Source organism: Sapajus apella, unplaced genomic scaffold (genome assembly GCF_009761245.1).
Source record: "Sapajus apella isolate SASKATOON/1434 unplaced genomic scaffold, GSC_monkey_1.0 scaffold19, whole genome shotgun sequence".
NCBI lineage: Eukaryota > Metazoa > Chordata > Mammalia > Primates > Cebidae > Sapajus > Sapajus apella.
Genome location: NW_022436959.1, coordinates 2,077,676 through 2,095,771, shown reverse-complemented (window position 1 = coordinate 2,095,771; position 18,096 = coordinate 2,077,676). Strand labels below are relative to the sequence as shown.

General features: G+C 34.9%; 1 protein-coding gene across 9 annotated transcripts in view; it reads left to right on the top strand.

Moving 5' to 3' along the window:
- The window catches only part of SEPTIN7 (septin 7), a 101,597-nt gene that overhangs the window by 78,744 nt on the left and 4,757 nt on the right, over positions 1 to 18,096 (top strand). For all 9 annotated transcript variants that reach the window (XM_032286799.1, XM_032286800.1, XM_032286802.1 and 6 more), the window contains 5 exons: positions 144 to 236; positions 1,540 to 1,636; positions 3,791 to 3,842; positions 8,574 to 8,699; positions 15,841 to 15,976. In XM_032286799.1, the coding sequence (XP_032142690.1) occupies positions 144 to 236; positions 1,540 to 1,636; positions 3,791 to 3,842; positions 8,574 to 8,699; positions 15,841 to 15,976 (504 nt within the window). The remainder of the gene's footprint in view (positions 1 to 143; positions 237 to 1,539; positions 1,637 to 3,790; positions 3,843 to 8,573; positions 8,700 to 15,840; positions 15,977 to 18,096) is intronic.

Sequence of the window (18,096 nt, the reverse complement as noted above, 5' to 3'; positions counted from 1 at the left end):
AAAAAAAAAAAAAAAAAAAAAAAAATCAGTAAAGGATCTGGAACCAGGGACCCATATAGGAATCTAAGAAGCATGTCATAAACATAAGACTAATGTACTAATTATGTATGGTGCTCTTTTGCTGACTAATTCTTCTATTTTAGATAATGAAAGAAATCCAAGAACATAAAATTAAAATATATGAATTTCCAGAAACAGATGATGAAGAAGAAAATAAACTTGTTAAAAAGATAAAGGTAGGTTCATCCCTATAAATACACTAAAGTAATTTGGGGCCTTAAAAACATACTATGACATCCACAGGAAAGATCAAAACTATCAGTGTTTTAAGTAGTTGGCTTACAAAATGCCTAGGGAGATTTAATGTTGAATCAGCTTTATAGTTAACTTTGAAGACTAGCAACTATATATAATAAGGAATTGTATAAACTACCAAGGCAACACAATCCTTATTTCAAATTGTTTTTAGTTAACTGGCTTTCATATTAAGTAATTTTTTTCCCTCTTAAAAAACAAGTGATGAGAAAGGAGAGAATTGATTGTTAAGTTTTAATCACCAAAGATGTATTTATTTTGTCTTTATAAAAACCAACCAAAATTACAGCTAGATAAGAGGAATAAGTTCTAGCATTCTGTAGCATTGTAGGGTGGCTGTAGTTACAGTAATTTAGTCTATATTTTCAAATAGCCAGAAGAGAGGATAATGAACATTCCCAATACAGAAAAATAAGTTTGGGTTGGTAAATATGCTAATTACTCTAATTTGATCATTACATATTTATATATAGGTATCAGAATATCATACTGTACCCCACAGATATATACAGTTATGTTTCAGTTAAAAATAACCAACTAAAAATTCACATCAGCATAATTTCCTGTATTTTAATGTATCATGGTTTTCTAAGTACTTTGCATCTAAAAATGGTATACTGAATAATGGCATATGTAGGCAGGTATCTTGGAATAATGAAATACTTATACCTTGCCAATGAAGAATTTCTGCAGTTTTATAAAATACCTACTTAGATATTTCCACGAGTCACAAAATTGCGAAACCTTATATGTGGATGAATGCAAATCCAGTCACTTGGATTTAAAGTTCCAAAGTTAGAGCTTAGCAAATATACTATTCTGTGCTTTAGGTACTGTTTTAGTTGGTTAGTGATCAGGTAGGCAGGCTAGTCACTAGCCTCCTTTTTTCCCCAAATGCCAATATATTTTTTTACCTTTTTTCTCCCAAGTATGGGAAAACTTTCTGTAGTGATATTTAGTAAGTAATTTGACCAGTGTATGCTTGAATATTCTTAACTGTAAAGAGAAAATTTAATTTTATTTATTGTTTACCTTGGTGGTAATACCATGTGATGGCAATTTACTAAATATTTGTTAAATGGTCTGTAAAAATTAATGCAGAAACCATCAAAGTAATTTTTTTTTTTTTTTTTTGCTAATCTGTTGAGTAATGTGACTTTTTTTTATTCTTGAATTTGTGAGGACTACAGAGCTGTATTTGAACAAGAATACTTTGTTTTATAGGACCGTTTACCTCTTGCTGTGGTAGGTAGTAATACTATCATTGAAGTTAATGGCAAAAGGGTCAGAGGAAGGCAGTATCCTTGGGGTGTTGCTGAAGGTAAGGTTTTCTTCAGTGAATGACTTTCAGTAATATTTAAAAACTGTGATTAAAAATTTTTATTTATAGTAAGTAGTACAATATGCATACTGCATTAATATATTCTAGATTTTCAAGGAAAGTACCGATTTCAGGTTCTTGGAGTCTCATTTTCCTCTTAAGTACATTCATATGTTTTGAACCTGTATCCTATTAAGCAAGTATGTGTTAAGTCCTAAAGTTGTAATACAGGTTGAACATTCTTAAAGGGAAAATCCAGAATGTGAATTGCTCCAAAATCTAAAAGGTTTTGAGCACTGATATGCCGCTTAAAGGAAGTGCTCAGTGGAGCATTTTGAATTTTGGATTTTCAGATTAAGTATGTTCAACCGGTAAGTATAACACAGATATTCCAAAATTCCAAAACAATTCTGGTCCCAAGCATTTCAAATAAGAGATACTCAACTTGCCCCACCCTGGCTGACATCCCCGCCTCATCATTAAGTCTATTTCTGTTTCCTTATTGAAAACATACTTGGCCAGGCATTCTCCTTTCTAAAGTAATGCTCACACCCGTAATCCTAGCACTTTGGGAGGCTGAGGTGGGTAGACCACGAGGTCAGGAGTTCAAGACCAGCCTGGCCAAGGTGGTGAAACTCCATCTCTACTAAAAATACAAAAATTAGCCAGGGGTGGTGGTGGGCACCTGTAATCCCAGCTACTTGGGAGGCTGAGGCAGTAGAATTAATTAAACCCAGAAGGGGGAGGTTGCAGTGAGCCAAGATCGCACCACTGCACTCTAGCCTGGGCAACAGAGCAAAACTCCATCTCAAAAAAAAGAAAACATAACTTAAAATTCAGGATTTCTTTAGTGGGGTCCAAAGTTTGCTCCCAGGAGATCTAATGAACCTTCTGGAATCAAACATTTTGGAGAAAAGGCCAGTCATTTTTATCGGAATGTTAGATGGGTCATGGACCTTCAAGAATAATTGAAAAATTCATACACCTAGTTAAAACATTCACAGTCTGCTTTCCTCAATGCAAAAGTTGCCCTTTTTGACACTGTAAATTTAGAGTTAAAAAATTTCATTAGTAAAAGAGACTCTTTACTAGTTTTGTAAGGAGTTTTTTGTTTTGTTTTTAAACCTGCTATCTGAAATTATTAAGGGTTAAGTAAGGAGTTTTAAATTCCAATAAAATCTTAGTTATAACACCATACCTCAGAAATCCTCTTGGCAGTAGGTTTATTGTATTGATTTAATCTGATATTTAATCTTCTGTATTATAGTAAGCCAAAACCAAAATTAAGACATGATTGTTTTATCTGTTTGTTGCTATTATTTTGAACTTTTTTTTTCTTTAAAAAAAAGACAAGGTCTTGCTATGTTGCCCAAGCCGGCCTCAAACTCCTGAGCTCGAGTGATCCTCCCATATCATGCTCCTCCCACATCACATCACTGTAGGCACACACCACTGCCCCTGATTTATTTTGAACAATTCTTTAATTTTTAGGATACTGTTTCAAATTACTGTTCTTACTGGCAGTTTTCCCACCAGTGACCGCTGTAACTTGATCCCAGCTCTATCATGCCCAGACAACTTTCAGTTGCTGAGCTGAGGCTTTAGAACTTACTTACCTCTTAAAAATATGCACTGGAGAAATTGATTTACGTCAATGTTTTGTAGTTTACCCCTCTACTCCCAAGTAATATTCCTATTTGTGATACATTCTTTTACATAAAAATAAAGAACCTTAAAGTTCTTGGCTCCCTTTTTCATTTTGGTTACCTTAAGATTTTTTCTAAAGTGATTCTCCCTTCACTCACACCACTGAATTTTTTAAATGTATTATAGAATAAATATATTTTCTACACCAGTAATGAGACAATACATGATTTCCCCTTTCAAAATTTCAAAATTTTTTTCTGGAGAACTCATTTTGTTAGGTTTACGCATCGATTTCTGAGGATTAAAGTACAATAAGGCAATAATATAGTACACTTCTCTGTCATGCCCTTACATTGAGTAGTATGTTAGTGTTAAATCTCAAAAAAATTGATCTAAGCTGTTTTGCATTTCCCCTCATTGTTTTACCCCCTAAGTTCCTGTGAAATATTTTTTGAAAAGACTAGGTTTAGTGAAATATAATATATGTGGTCTATTTTTTTCTTGCAGTTGAAAATGGTGAACATTGTGATTTTACAATTTTAAGAAATATGTTGATAAGGTAAGTGCAAGCAATGATAGAAATAGCATAAGATTTTATTTCCCTAAATAAGTTAGAGCTGGACAGATTTACTTTTTGTCTTCTATAAATGTAGCTAATTTAAATTTATATCTTCAGTCTAGTAATGAAGTAAGCACTACATGTAGACAACTTAGATTCTTTCTCCAAGGTTTTGAAGCCGTGAGCAAAAGTGACAAAATAATTTGTGTGTCTAGGGATACACAGGAAAATTCATCACATTATCATTATACTTTGTGTTGAGGTTTAATACTGAAATAACTATGGAAAGTGAAATAGAAGAGGCTCTTGTTCTTAATGTGAAAAACTTATGAAAACTATATAAGGGAAGGCTAGTTTTGAGTCAAAAGGTAGAATTTGAATGTTAAAAGGTGCACAGCCTGGTAGCTGGTGAGTAGGGCATTTTTTATGTAATGAAACATAGCGAACAAAACTAATTTTCCTACCAGGTGAGAAAAAAATTCCTAAATTGTGTCTTGCACACCTGCTGAAAGAGAAGGAAAGCCTGTGGGAGCAGGACACTGAGGCCATCCTGATTAGAGGACCAGGACTTGAATTAGAAAAGCAGCAGCAGAGAGGAAATCATGAAGAAAAAAAGTGTAATAGGACTAGAGACAGTAGGTAAGGAAAAGAAAGGGCATCAAAATGATCCTCAGTGTTTTCACGTTGAGACACGTTCTTTCCTCTCTGCCTTACTCCGTTTTTCCCACTTCTGTCTCTTGCTTCTCTATGCCTTTACCACATCCTCTGTAACCTCCAGTTTTAGATGTCTGTCTTAAGTTGATAGCTATTCATTTTCATACCTATATGCATTTTCCCAAAACATAAGAATCTCTTTAGCTGTGTAAAGAAAGGTAGTAACATAAATATGCATAATAATTGGAAATCATGAAATAACAAGAATGTCATTCTCACAAGTGAGAAGTGAGGGGGAGAATTTAAAAGAGTCAAACTGCTACCTCAAGAAATATATAGATGAGAGTGAATTTTGAAATTAAAGAAATTGGCAGGTAATTGATTTTTTTTTTCAAAGGAGCAGGTGTTTTTGGTAGGAACTACATGATAGGGTTAATTCAGCAGTTGGGGTTGCCAGGCCTCACTTAGTGGGAGAAGAGCAAATGCACGAGAAGGTCATCCTCTGGGTTTTGAGAATACAACACTTCAGGCTCTATTATGAACTGTTTCCTTCGTCTTCCATTCCTAAGGTGTGACTTCAAAAGAAAAATAATGTAATCTGCCAAGATAGTATATAGGTAGAGAATGTTTAATAAATATTAATTACCATTGCATTCCTCTTGTTTTTAAATCTTCTATGGTACTTGTCCAGTGCTTGACACTGTGGCATTCAATAACTTTTTCTTTTGTATTTTAAAAGTATACAATCAATAATTGCCTGCATACCTGAAACACTGTAGAGGGGAAAGCTAATTACTGAGCCAGAAGCTACTTTGTTGAGATGGAGTCTCACTCTTGCCCAGGATGGAGTGCAGTGGCGCAATCTTTGGCTCACTGCAACTTCCGCCTCCCAGGTTCAAGCAATTCCCCTGCCTCAGCCTCCAGAGTAGCTAGGATTACAAGTGTGTGCCGCAACACCTGGCTAATTGTATTTTTAGTAGAGACAGGGTTTCCCCATGTTGGCCAGCCTGGTCTCAAACTACTGACCTCTCAAGTGAGCCACCTGCCTCAGCCTCCCACAGTGTTGGGATTACAGGCATAAGCCACTGTGTCCATGGCCAAGAGGCTACTTTGAATATTTGAAGGTTCACAGCTTGGCAGCTAGTGAGGGGCCTCCCTAGTGTAAGCATTACAGAGCAAATTGACCATGCCTGCAGGAAGATTTAATACATCAGAGCAGTAAGACTGTTATGCCTAAAAATTCTAAAGTTATATATTATTAAAAAGATGTATATTTAATTTAGCTCATGTCTTTAAGACAAAGGCACCTAGTGGATATTTAATACATACTTGAAGGAAATACATTACCAGTATTGCAGATGTCTGTAAATCCCAAGTAATTGAAATCTTGCAGGTCAAAGTTAGGAACAGTGATTGCTTCTAAGAAAGAAGCAAGTTCAAAGAAGTGTTTGCTAATTAAGAGAACTGACTTACTGCAAGGCAAACCAAGGAAGTCAATGGAAAGGAGGAAAACTATACAGATATTTTCAGGTGTGGGGATGGGTGTTTGAGAATTCAACTAGGGAAAGAAAACAAAAGGAGAACAGAGTTACGTTATCAGCAATGGGAAATGGAAGAGACAAATTCCTGAAACTGAGGAAAGCTGTATTGCTAATTACCAGATTATTTTGAGAATGGAGGAGTGGGTTGAATCATAAAAGGATAAAGCATATTTAATTCAATGGAAATACTTTTATAACCTGAAAAAATCAGAATTATGTAGTCATATAGAAGACTTTAGTGATTTTAGTGAAAGGGAAAATCAGTCATTATCTAAAATGTTAGATCACACAAAAATAGCTTAACAATTAGTAAATTCACCTTACTTTTATTGTACATATTCATGCAAGCATTTCATGTAAGTATTTTTCCTTAGGACCTTTAATGATTTTTCAGTGATGCAGGGATGAATGTAATGTAATTAAAATTAGACTGGGTGCAGTGGCTCACACCTGTAATCCCAGCACTTTGGGAGGCCAAGATGGGAGGATTGCTTGAGCTCAGGAGTTCAAGACTGGCCTGGGCAACGTGGCGAAACCTTTTCTCTACTAAAAATAGAAAAAATAGTTGGGCATGGTGGTGCATGCCTGCCTGTAGTCCAAGTTACTCAGGAGGCTGAGGTGGGAGGATGGTTTGAGCCTGAAAGGCAGAGGTTGTAGTGAGCTGAGATCATACCACCATACTCCATCTAGCCTGGCTGACAGAGCGAGACCCTGTATCCAAAAAAAAAAAAAAATTACATAAACGTTGTTTTATATTGGCATAAGTGTTTGTTCTTATTATTCTCTACTTAGAGAAACTGGTATCAATAATTTATTCCAAAAAGTGTTTATTATATCTCAACTTCAATCTTGAGTTACTAATTCTGTTAAAGTTCATGTTATCTGCTATCTGCATTGGGACACAAAAGGTAATGGCATGTTCCTTCTAAAGGGGAGCTTATAGTTGAAGAGGTATGATGTCACCTGTGACATATAACAAAAATGAATGACAACCAAGGAGAAAATGGTCATGGTTGGAATGCTTTGATGTCAAGGCTGGGAAAAAGGTTTCCAAAGCAGTTGAACTCTTTGATGAGAGATTGACAAATTAGCATGAACTGTTCAGTCTCAACCACCAGATATGCCAGGAGTAGGGAGCTGCCTAACTTGCCTGAAGCGGAGTGGTAGAGCTTTAGAAGTAACTGTTATCGCTATAAGAGAACATGGATTTATCAAGGGACAGAGTCTGGGAGATGAGATTTTTGGAAAACCCGGACTTAGGACTAAGGAGAGTGAACTAGCAGAGAATTGCATGGAAATGTTAGTACAAAATGAATCAGAGTGATTGAATATCACATTTTATTCACAAAGGGAGAGTTTCAAGAAGCTGGACTGTGAAGTAACAGTAAAAGTTTTCTGGGTATAAGGAATGATAAAAAGTACAACAGTACACTTTTTTTTTTTTTTTTTTTTTGAGCTGGAGTCTCGCTCTCGTCATCTATGATGGAGTGCAGTGCATGATCTTGGCTCACTGCAACCTCCATGTCTTAGATTTAAGCAATTCTCCTGCCTCAGCCTCCCAAGTAGCTGGGATTACAGGCATCTGCCACCACATCCGGCTAATTTTTGTAGAGATTGGGGTGCCACCATGTTGGCCAGGCTGGTCTCGAAATCCTGAGCTCCGGTAATCCATCCACCCCAGCCTCCCAAAGTGCTGGGGTTACAGGCGTGAGCCACTGCGCCCTGCCAACAGTACACCCTTTTGTCTCCCAGAAGGGAGTTTTAGTAAAGTGGTGAAGATGAATGATGGCAGATATAGGAAGTTTGATACAGAATGGGTGATGAGGAGGACTAACAAATAGAGTATTGCCATACCATGTATATCCAAGAACACTACATTGGTAAATAATATCCATACAGCAGCTAAGGGTATCTTTAATGTCTTGAATTATCAGATAATGATGACATCATCTCATGTATTGTAGATTCATCTCATATATTGATTTTATATATGACAGAAATGCTGTAAGCAAAAATTGGTTTAACCAAAATACCACGTTCACTAGACAGTTTGAATAAACAAATTTACTCTAAAATTCCCTAGCCTGAAAACAATTCGATGTGTAATCCAAAATGTATTATTATGTATTACTAAAGACTCATATATTACCTTAGAAATATTGCTAAAAGAAAGGCAGTTTCTATTAGACTTTATGAGCTTCAGTAGTAGCTAATCAACACTCTTCTGTCTGATATTTAAATAGATACTGTAAAGATGAATACTCTTTCATAGAAAGATCATCCTTCAGAAACTGCTTGGAGGGATTTATGGGCCTTAAAATCTAATTTGGAATCTAAATTTGGTGTCAAGTTAGCTCATTTTTTATTGGTCTACTTTGAGTGTAAATGAAAACAGGTGAATGCCACCTTCCTTAAGGTGTTCATTTTAAATCTGAAATTTTTGTTATGGTAAAATTTTGAATTTATATTAAAGCTTTTTAGCTTTTTTATCCCTAGCTATTAACAGAAGCAAACTCTTGCTGTTTATTTATGACAGAACACACATGCAGGACTTGAAAGATGTTACTAATAATGTTCACTATGAGAACTACAGAAGCAGAAAACTGGCAGCTGTGACTTATAATGGAGTTGATAACAACAAGAATAAGGGGCAGCTGACTAAGTAAGTATATTTTTTTCTCCAAAAAAGGTATTATTTCTATAGTCAACAATCATATTGTTTCATTTTCATTAAATTTCTACTAGCTACTCAGTAGAAAATTTGGATAATGTTCTGTATCCACAACAGTATAAATTTATATTGTTAAGGTTTGTTAATAGTAGAAGCTTTTTCGAATGAAACATTTTGATAGAGTTTTCACTTACAGATTATGTGGAAACAAAGGACAGCCTTTAACAAAAGGAATATTTAGATGAATTTGTTCTTGGTTACCTTCTGTATTCCTTTTCCAGGGAGTAAATTAGCTGGAGTTTGGGTTTCTTCTTTTGGTGTTAGAGTGGTGTTGTAAGTGACCACCAAGTGTGTAGCTGTGCCCTGTTGAACTTATCTCAAGTTGTGGTTTCATGTTGGGATCAAAAAAAGAGATGTGTGAGGAACCTGGTAACCATGTCTGTGTCCTGCTTTTTAAAACTTTGTCATTATTGAAAACCATAATTACGTCATACTTAACAATGGGGATACAGTCTGAGAAATGTGTAGAGCCTTCTACACATCTAGGTTATGTGGTATAGCTATTTGCGTGTAGGCCACAAACCTATATAGCATGTTACTCTACTGTACTGTTATAGACAGTTATAATGGTATTTGTGTGTCTAAACCATAGAAAAGGTACAGTAAAAGTACAGTATAAAAGATTAAAAATGGTATACCTGTATAAGGCGCTTGGTTAATGGAGCTTGCAGGACTGGAAGTTGCTCTGGATGAGTCAGTGAGTGAGTGGTGAGTGAATATGAAGACCTGGGACATTACTATACACTACTGTGGACTTTATGAACACTATACACTTAGGCTGTACTAAACTATTTTTTTATTTGTCTTCAATAATCTTGTTGTAGCTTATTTTATCTAAATTTTAAAAGAAACTCTGATTTTTTTGTAGTAACACTTAAAATACAAACACATTGTACAGATATACAAAATATTATCTTTATAATCTTTACAAGATTTTTATATTGTAAAAATTCTTTTTTTCACGTAAAACATTTTTGGTGTGTGTGAGAACGAAGAGAGAAACTTACACATTAGCCTAGGCCTACTCAGGGTCAAGATCATCAAGATGCCATTGGGCAATAGGAATTTTTCAGTTCCTATGGGCCACCATCATATATGCAGTCCTTTGTTGACTGAAAGGTCATTACGTAGTGCATAGCTGTATTACAAAACCATTTTAAATGATGTGCATTTGCAGCTAGGTGTTATCTACCATTAGATGATAATCCTGAAGGATCAACGATATAAGTGGGAAAGACAAGTTCTCAAAGTAGCTATACTGTTTTCTGTAGTGCTTAACATTCCTTATAATGGAATAGAAAAATGTCCCTTCTTAAGTATTTAAAATACAAGATTCTGTTTGAGTAAGCTTCAATCTGTGAACAAAAGGAAGGCTTTTTATCTTTTTTTAGCAAAATTGTTTATTGAGCAACTTTGGCACAAAAACGTAAGGATCCATCATAGTGAATATTGTTCATAAAATCCTAATTCACTTTAAACTCATTAAAAGAAACATATACACAAAGCTACTGATAATTTTGTATGTTAAATACTACCAGTATATATATTTTTAAATATATGTACTTATTCAATATTTTCTTTTAAACATTTGTTATGTCATAGACATAAGGAATTGTTTATTCTCATATCTCAAATATAAGGCTTTTTAAAGTAGTGCTGTTGGATGTAGGCAAGGTAATTCAGAGAAAAATAGTAAACTTTACAGTAGCATTAAATTTTTTTCTGCGTATACAAAATTCTGTGGGGATAGTGAGTTAAACTATATCCCAGGTGAAAACATAAAAAGTAGAAATCTACTGGAAATATATCTCTTAAAGAGAGGAATCGTAACCATTCTTTGCCTATGCAAATAAAAAAAGAAACGTTTGCATTGCTAAAAAGCAAATTGCCCCAGGAGCTAGCACAATATTTTATTTTATGTTAATAAGTAGGAAAATAAATATTTTAGAAGATTAAGCCAACTGGAGAATGGCTGTAATTGGAATAGATACTTGATATGATTTGATAAATTAGTTTGTTACTACTTCATTGAATAACACATACTGAATGTGAAAGAAATCACTTAGAAGTTTTAGCTATTGGTTGTATTACATTGTCTTGAAAATTTAGCAATTTCAAAAAAAAATTTTTGTTAAATTTTTCTTTAAAAATCATTATTAACAGCATAGGTGCTTTAGCTGATGTAAGGTGTTTTTCCTTATAGCACATATCCATGAATAACTGAAAAGAAAGACTAATATTTAAGTGAAGTAATCAGGTGTGAGTTTAGGCTTCTTTTAATGTTCTTTTTGTGTATTGCTCTCATGCCACTCTCCATAGCAGTGTATCCTTTGACAGTAGTAGTGGAGTGGGGTTGAGAGTTGCAAGAATTTTGGAATGGAAGGTGAACCTATTGAAAATGTCTAGTTGTGATCTTTGGCAGTGTATGCTTCACAAAGTGCTAATCTCACTTTGGTTTTAGAATATAAGCTAAACTTTTTTTTTGAGACAGAGTCTCACCCAGTCGTCAGGCAGGAGTGCAGTAGTGTGATCTTGGCTCACTGCAACCTTTGCCTCCTGGGTTCAAGCAGTTCTCCTGCCTCAGCCTCCCATGTAGCTGGGATTACAGGCCTCTGCCACCACGCCTGGCGAGATGGGGTTTCACATGTTGGCCAGACTGGTCTCGAAATCCTGACCTTGTGATCTGCCTGCCTTGGTCTTCCAAAATGCTGGGATTATAGGCGTGAGAAACCGTGCCCTTCCTAAAAGAAGATTTTGAAACGTCATTACATGTTTCTCTGCAGTCTCTTATTTTCCCTCTAGAGTTATTTAAATAATAATTTAGGTGGCAAAATTACCTGCTCCTTCCCAAGCAAAAAGTAAAATAAACATTTTGTAGGTGAGTTATATAAGTAGGAATAGATATTTAATTCTGTCTGAATTCTAATTTACTATATTTACATTCACAATTATATTGTTGGATAATCTTAAGTTGCTTAAATACACATATTCAGTTACTTAAGTTAGCAATTAAAAAAATCATTTTTAGATGATTTCTAGAGCCTAAAAAAGATTTTTGGGTGTTAGGGGACAGTGGGAATTATAAACCCTTTGAAATCTAACAAAAGCTTTGGACCCTTTCACTGAAAGAATGCTGGCAAACACAAACACAGACACACATTTGGTATGTCATTTTGGGGCAGTCACTGACACTGTGTGTGTTCAAGAGATCAGAGGCATCTATATTAAAAACACCTGCCATTAATATGAAGAATATATTATTAAGAAGGATTGCATCAACTTTTAACGAAAAAATGGTATTTACACTTGAAAATGTATTTTAGCTGACTCTACTTTTAAAATGCAGGTTTGTGTTGTAAATTAATATGTCTGCTTAGTTTCATTTTCAGAACTTTTGATTCATTGGTTAATTGGAAAAATATATGGCAGGTTTAAATGTAGAAGTAAGTTTTCTTTTAGTGAAGAAATATCCTTGAGTTAAATAACATTTTATTTGAATTTACAGAATTGCGAAAATAGATCATCTTAATCATAGCATTACATCACATCTTTGTTCTTCCTTTTTGTTAAGAAAAACTAGGTCAGGCGCAATGGCTCACGCCTGTAATCCCAGCACTTTGGGAGGCCGAGGCAGGCAGATCATGTGGTCAGGAGTTTGAGACCAGCCTCGCCAACGTGGTGAAACCCCGACTCTACTAAAAATACAAAAATTAGCCAGGCATGGTGGTGGGCGCCTGTTATCCCAGCTACTTGGGAGGCTGAGGCAGGAGAATCACTTGAATCAGGGAGATGGAGGTTGCAGTGAGCCGAGATTGTGCCATTTGACTCCAGCCTGGGCAACAAGAGCAAGACTCCATCTCAAAAAAACAAAACAAAACAAAAAAAACAACTGGTAGCCAGTTTTCTGTCCTTTTTGTTTTGTTTTTAACATTTTCTATCTAGTTCTCTTGCCTTCTTCCTTGATAGAAAAGAAAATTACTATGATGGTCAAGTATTTTGCCTAATAAGGAGAACAGTCACCATAATGAGTGTGTGTCAAATCAGGGTTAAAATGACTAGCCTTATAGTTTTGGTTGAAATCCAAAGTCTTTTTTGTTTTAAGCCATGAGTTAATTCTTATTTTAAGATTAGTGTATAACAATAAAATTTACCCATTTAAAACATACTTTACTCTCCCTGCCCCCGCCCCGTAGAGATGGGGGTATTGCTGTGTTGTCCAGGCAGATCTTGAACTCCTGATCTCAAGCAATCCTCCCACTTTGGTCTCCCAGAGTGCTGGGATTACAGGCACAAGCTACCGTGCCTGGCCAACATTTTACTTTTCTACATTATTTATGTATTTTACCCTCAGAACATGTTATGGTTGTATTCTGTGAGTAATGCAGACTGGGTTGTGGGGCAGTTACCATCATGAAAGCAAGATGCAGTAGAGAGCATAATAGAGATTTTTGGAAATTAGCTTTCTTCAAGTCCTCTCTTTTATCATCATTTCTGTTGTCTCAGTTAAAGCCTTATCTTTCTCATGAGCAACCCAGAAAAGATGTGAATTCTGTTGGCATTAAAATTCAGCAATTAGCAATATTTGGAAATTTTAACATTTATCAAAATATATACATAGTAATGTAAAGGCCCCTTAGTCTTGGTTTTCATTTGGAGGTCAGCATTTTATATGGGAGCTGAGATTTTTCCTGTTTTGTTCTCTAATATTGTCAGAAGTAATCCTACTCCGTGGTTTCAACATTTCTCCTTTCCTTTTAATTGGGACACACTCACTCCTTTACCACCAGCTTTAACACATCACAGGTAATTGCAAGCAATAACTAAAATAGTAGTTGTACAACTATGAACTGTGAGCAGCTTGCTCTTTCCCATCGTGGAAATTGGTTGACAGTTTATATCCTTCCATCTGAACCCAGTAACATAACCTGCATTTCCCCCAGCAGTCTCCACTACAACCCACTCTGATACTAATTGCTAAATCAGTTAAGGTCCTTTAGTTAAAAACGAGAGAAGTCAACTCAACTAAATTAAGCAAAAAACAAACAGAACTATTGATTTGGGAAGACACTGGAGGAGCTGGCAGAATCAAAAGATAAGAGGCTTGGAGTACCAAGCCTCGGGTAGAGCAGACCTTACCTTGGTGGCTTTGGGGGCCTTCTAGGAAAGCCCCTGCTTCTCCCTAGTTTTCAGAATCCTGGGAGAGAATCTGAGTGGCCCAATATGAGTCAGGTATGACTGTGCTTGGATCAATCAGCCCTGGGAGGAAAGAGGAGAAATAGCACATAGGGTAAACAAATCAATTTGAGTCTACAATATTTTTAATAACCATCAGATGAGGAAGGCCTTTCTAAGCTACTTTTAAGATTTAGATGCCAGAATGGAAAAGTGTGAAAGATAATATATTAAAATGTGAAACATCTCTGTGACAAATCATGCCATAAAAAAAAGTGGCCAACTGGGACAATCTGTTTGCCATAAATAAAGAATTTTCCGTAATATACAAACCTGTGAGAAAAAGATAAACCCAGTCAGGAAATTGGCAATTTATAGAAGAAATGCAAATGGTTTATAAAGATATGAAAAGAACAACTATATCTAGTAATCAGGGAAGTACAGATTGCTAACCATTATTTTGGACCTATCAGATTTGAAAATTTAAAAAGATATATATCAAATGTGGGCAAAACTATGGGGCTGCAGAGACTTACACAGAGGTGGGGGAGTTTAAATTTGTATTGTACTGGAGGGATGATTTTGGCAGTACCAACCAATATTTAAATGTTTGAGTTCTCTGACCAAGCTTCTGGGACTCTTAACAGAAAAACCCTCATTGTACAAATATGTATTTTTACAAGGGTATTTATGACAGCATTATTTGTAATCACAAAGAAGATAAAAAAGCAAATATCTGACATATAGAATGGCTAGATGATTTCTTATATCCATTGTGATATTCTATACTGTCATTAAAATAAATGTGTTCACATAGATCTCTAAGTTAAAAAAAAAAAACACAAAAAACAGGCTTTGGTCAAAGCCTGTTTTTATGGAAGCAAAATAAGCATACTTTATTAACAAAGTCAAAGAGGGGCCTGCCTCATTTAATTTGTCCCAGGGTATTGAATAATTTTCAGACATTCTCAAAGCAAAGAGGCTACTTATTTTTCTGCTCCTGGGCTGAAAGCACCAGGTACTCTGGCATTCTTTATATCTCTGTAAGTGTATTAGCCTTAACTTAAAGCCCACCCGTAAATATATCTCAGTGTGAAAATTTTGAACACAGTTGTACAAAGAGATTTGAGTCCATGAACTTCAACGTCAACAGAGTGAACAATTTTTGTATTTAACTATGCTTATATCTATTTTTTTATTGAAAAATAATTATTAACAAAATATGTGCCCCTGATTATCTCTAAAGTACGTGTGTATGTTTTAAATCACTGAACATCTTTAAAACTTAAGACTGTGAAATATTTGAGTTAAGTGGAATGAATTTTCAAGAGCATTGAAGTTATCGTAAGGGGTCTAGAAATATTCTGTATACCTAAATAGTGCTCTAGGTGTTGACCAGTAGTTGTTTCCAGCATATTGGTTCAGTTACCAAATAAGTTATAATATTGTTCATTTTTGTGGTGTCAGTAGCTGTCTTAAAAGATATTGTAAAACTTGAAATTTTAGTAAAACTAAAAATACTCTACATGTTAACTTCATTACTCATTTTCTGTTTTTCATGTTAAAATTTTGTTTAAAGAACAAAATTATATGATTTTCTGCTAATGTTTTATTCTGTGAATGTATTTTGGAAATTTTTTTCCCATTTTCCTTCTACAGTTTATTTGTTATATCATCATCCTTAGATTTGATATGCAGTCGATTTAGAGAACATCTTTGTTTTTTAGATTTTTTCTATCAAGTTTTATATATGAAATATGGAAAGATGTTCTAGGTTATAAATATATTAATAATGGCATACATACATATATAGCATCTCATTTGTTTTTATCAGCAGTTTCATAGTTCTGTATTATAATTTTTATTCACATTTAATGATTACCTTTAATATTCATGACAGGAGCCCTCTGGCACAAATGGAAGAAGAAAGAAGGGAGCATGTAGCTAAAATGAAGAAGATGGAGATGGAGATGGAGCAGGTGTTTGAGATGAAGGTCAAGGAAAAAGTTCAAAAACTGAAGGACTCTGAAGCTGAGGTAATCAGGCTAACATTCCATCTATTAGACATTGTGTTCCTTTTTAAATAGTGTTTTCAATAAAATTTATAGATATTATAACCTTTTTATACATATTTTTTCAAAATTAATACCCTAGCGTAACAAAATGGAGAAATAAGCATTGTATTTATAATAAAATAATGTATACTTTAATATGTAAAGTATTACATATTAATAGAATATTAATATGTAATATTAATATTATTCTATTATATAGAATAATAGAATACTTATAATGGAATATTAAAGTTATAATGAACAAGTTTGAGTTGTAAAAAATAAAATTATAAGCCATTCCAAACAGGTGGCATAACAACACTAAAGATGAGAGTCGAGGGTGGATATATGCATAAAAACTAGTGTTAGGATAATAATAATTGGCCAGACTTATTTGTATATTGAATGAAAAAGAGGGAAATAACCTTTTTTGAACTAAAGACGTGCCTGGATAAATTACACACAGTTAAAGGAGAGAAAATTAGTTAATGTGATATTTTTGTTAACAGGTTGGGCCTTATTTATAATGTAGTGTCAAGGTAATTCCTAGTGTTACAGCACTGGACCAGGGTAATGACAGAACATCCCAGCAGACGTATCTACTGTCTTGAAACCTTTCTAGATGTTGAGTTATACATTTAGTTTCTATTAATCAAAAAGACCTTGGAGACGTTTCCTTCAATAGGTGGCAAGAAAGAAAAGGTGGAGGAAAAGAGAAACTTAACATAAGAATCCATAGAGCAGTTAGTTTGATAGATGTTTGAGAATAGTAGAAAAAACTATGGGTAAACCCAAAATAAATCAGAATTTCAGTATGAAGTTTTCTCAACATAAATTTGTTATAATTATAGGCAGGGTGTGGTGGCTCATGCCTATACTGTAATACCAACACTTTAAGAGGCTGAGGTGGGTGTCACCTGAGGTCAGGAGTTTGAGATCAGTCTGGCCAATATGGTGAAATCCCGTCTCTACTAAAAATACAAAAATTAGCTGAGTGTGGTGGTAGGTGCCTGTAATCCCAGCTACTTGGGAGGCTGTGGCAGGAGAATCACTTGAACCTGGGAGGCAGAGGCTGCAGTGAGCTGAGATCACGTCACTGCACTCCAGCCTCAGCGACAGATGGAGACTTTGTCTGAAAAAATAAAACCCATAAAATAATAAGTTCTTTTTAAATATGTGAGATGAAGGCCAGGTGTGGTAATTCACATCTGTAATCCTAGCAGTTTGGGAGGCCAAAGCAGAAGGATTGCTTGAGTCCAGGAGTTTGAGACCAGCCTGGGCAACATGGCAAGACCCAATCTCTACAAAATATTTAAAAAAAAAAAAAAAAAAAATAGTTGGGCACGGTGGCATGTGCATATGGTCCCAGCTGCTTAGGAGTTTGAGGCAGGAGGATCACTTGAGCCTGAGAGATTGAGGCTATAGTAGGCCATGATTGTATCACTGCACCCCAGCCTGAGTGACAGAGCTAGACCTTGTCTCAAAATTATATATATTTATATAATTTTGACAGTCATATAAAATATTTTTAAAACAATTGTCAGTGATCAAATTTAGTAAGATCCCTGTGTTTTATGTGACTTCACTAATACAATAATTGTATCTAAGTATATTAAGAGATTCAGATCTCTTCTGTTACATCCTTACAGTTGATTTCATTGCTTTTTTAAGTACTACATAAAATGCAGAAACTTTTTGACTAAAAGCATAACAAAAGTACTCTAATTCATTGAGTTAACAGAATGCATGGCATAAGAAAGTATTAAATAATTTCAAGGAAATGTTTTTATTCTACCACATAATTTCTCTTACATTACTGGGCTTTTCTTGTAATTTCTTATTAAAATCTTTCACTGTTACATTTGTTGTGAGTTTAATTTAGCGGGGGTAAGGAATAATTCCTCCTGGTTTGAGACTGCTGAGTACTATAGGACTAGCATCCCTGGCACTGCCACTAAATAATTATAGCAGTGCCCTCCTATCATAGAGCAAACCAAAACATATATGCACACACCCCCCCAATCAAGAATTACTGTCTCAGCTGTTGCTATTATAAATAATTAATGTTCTTAACATGACATTTTGGAGATTAAGTTCAGCCT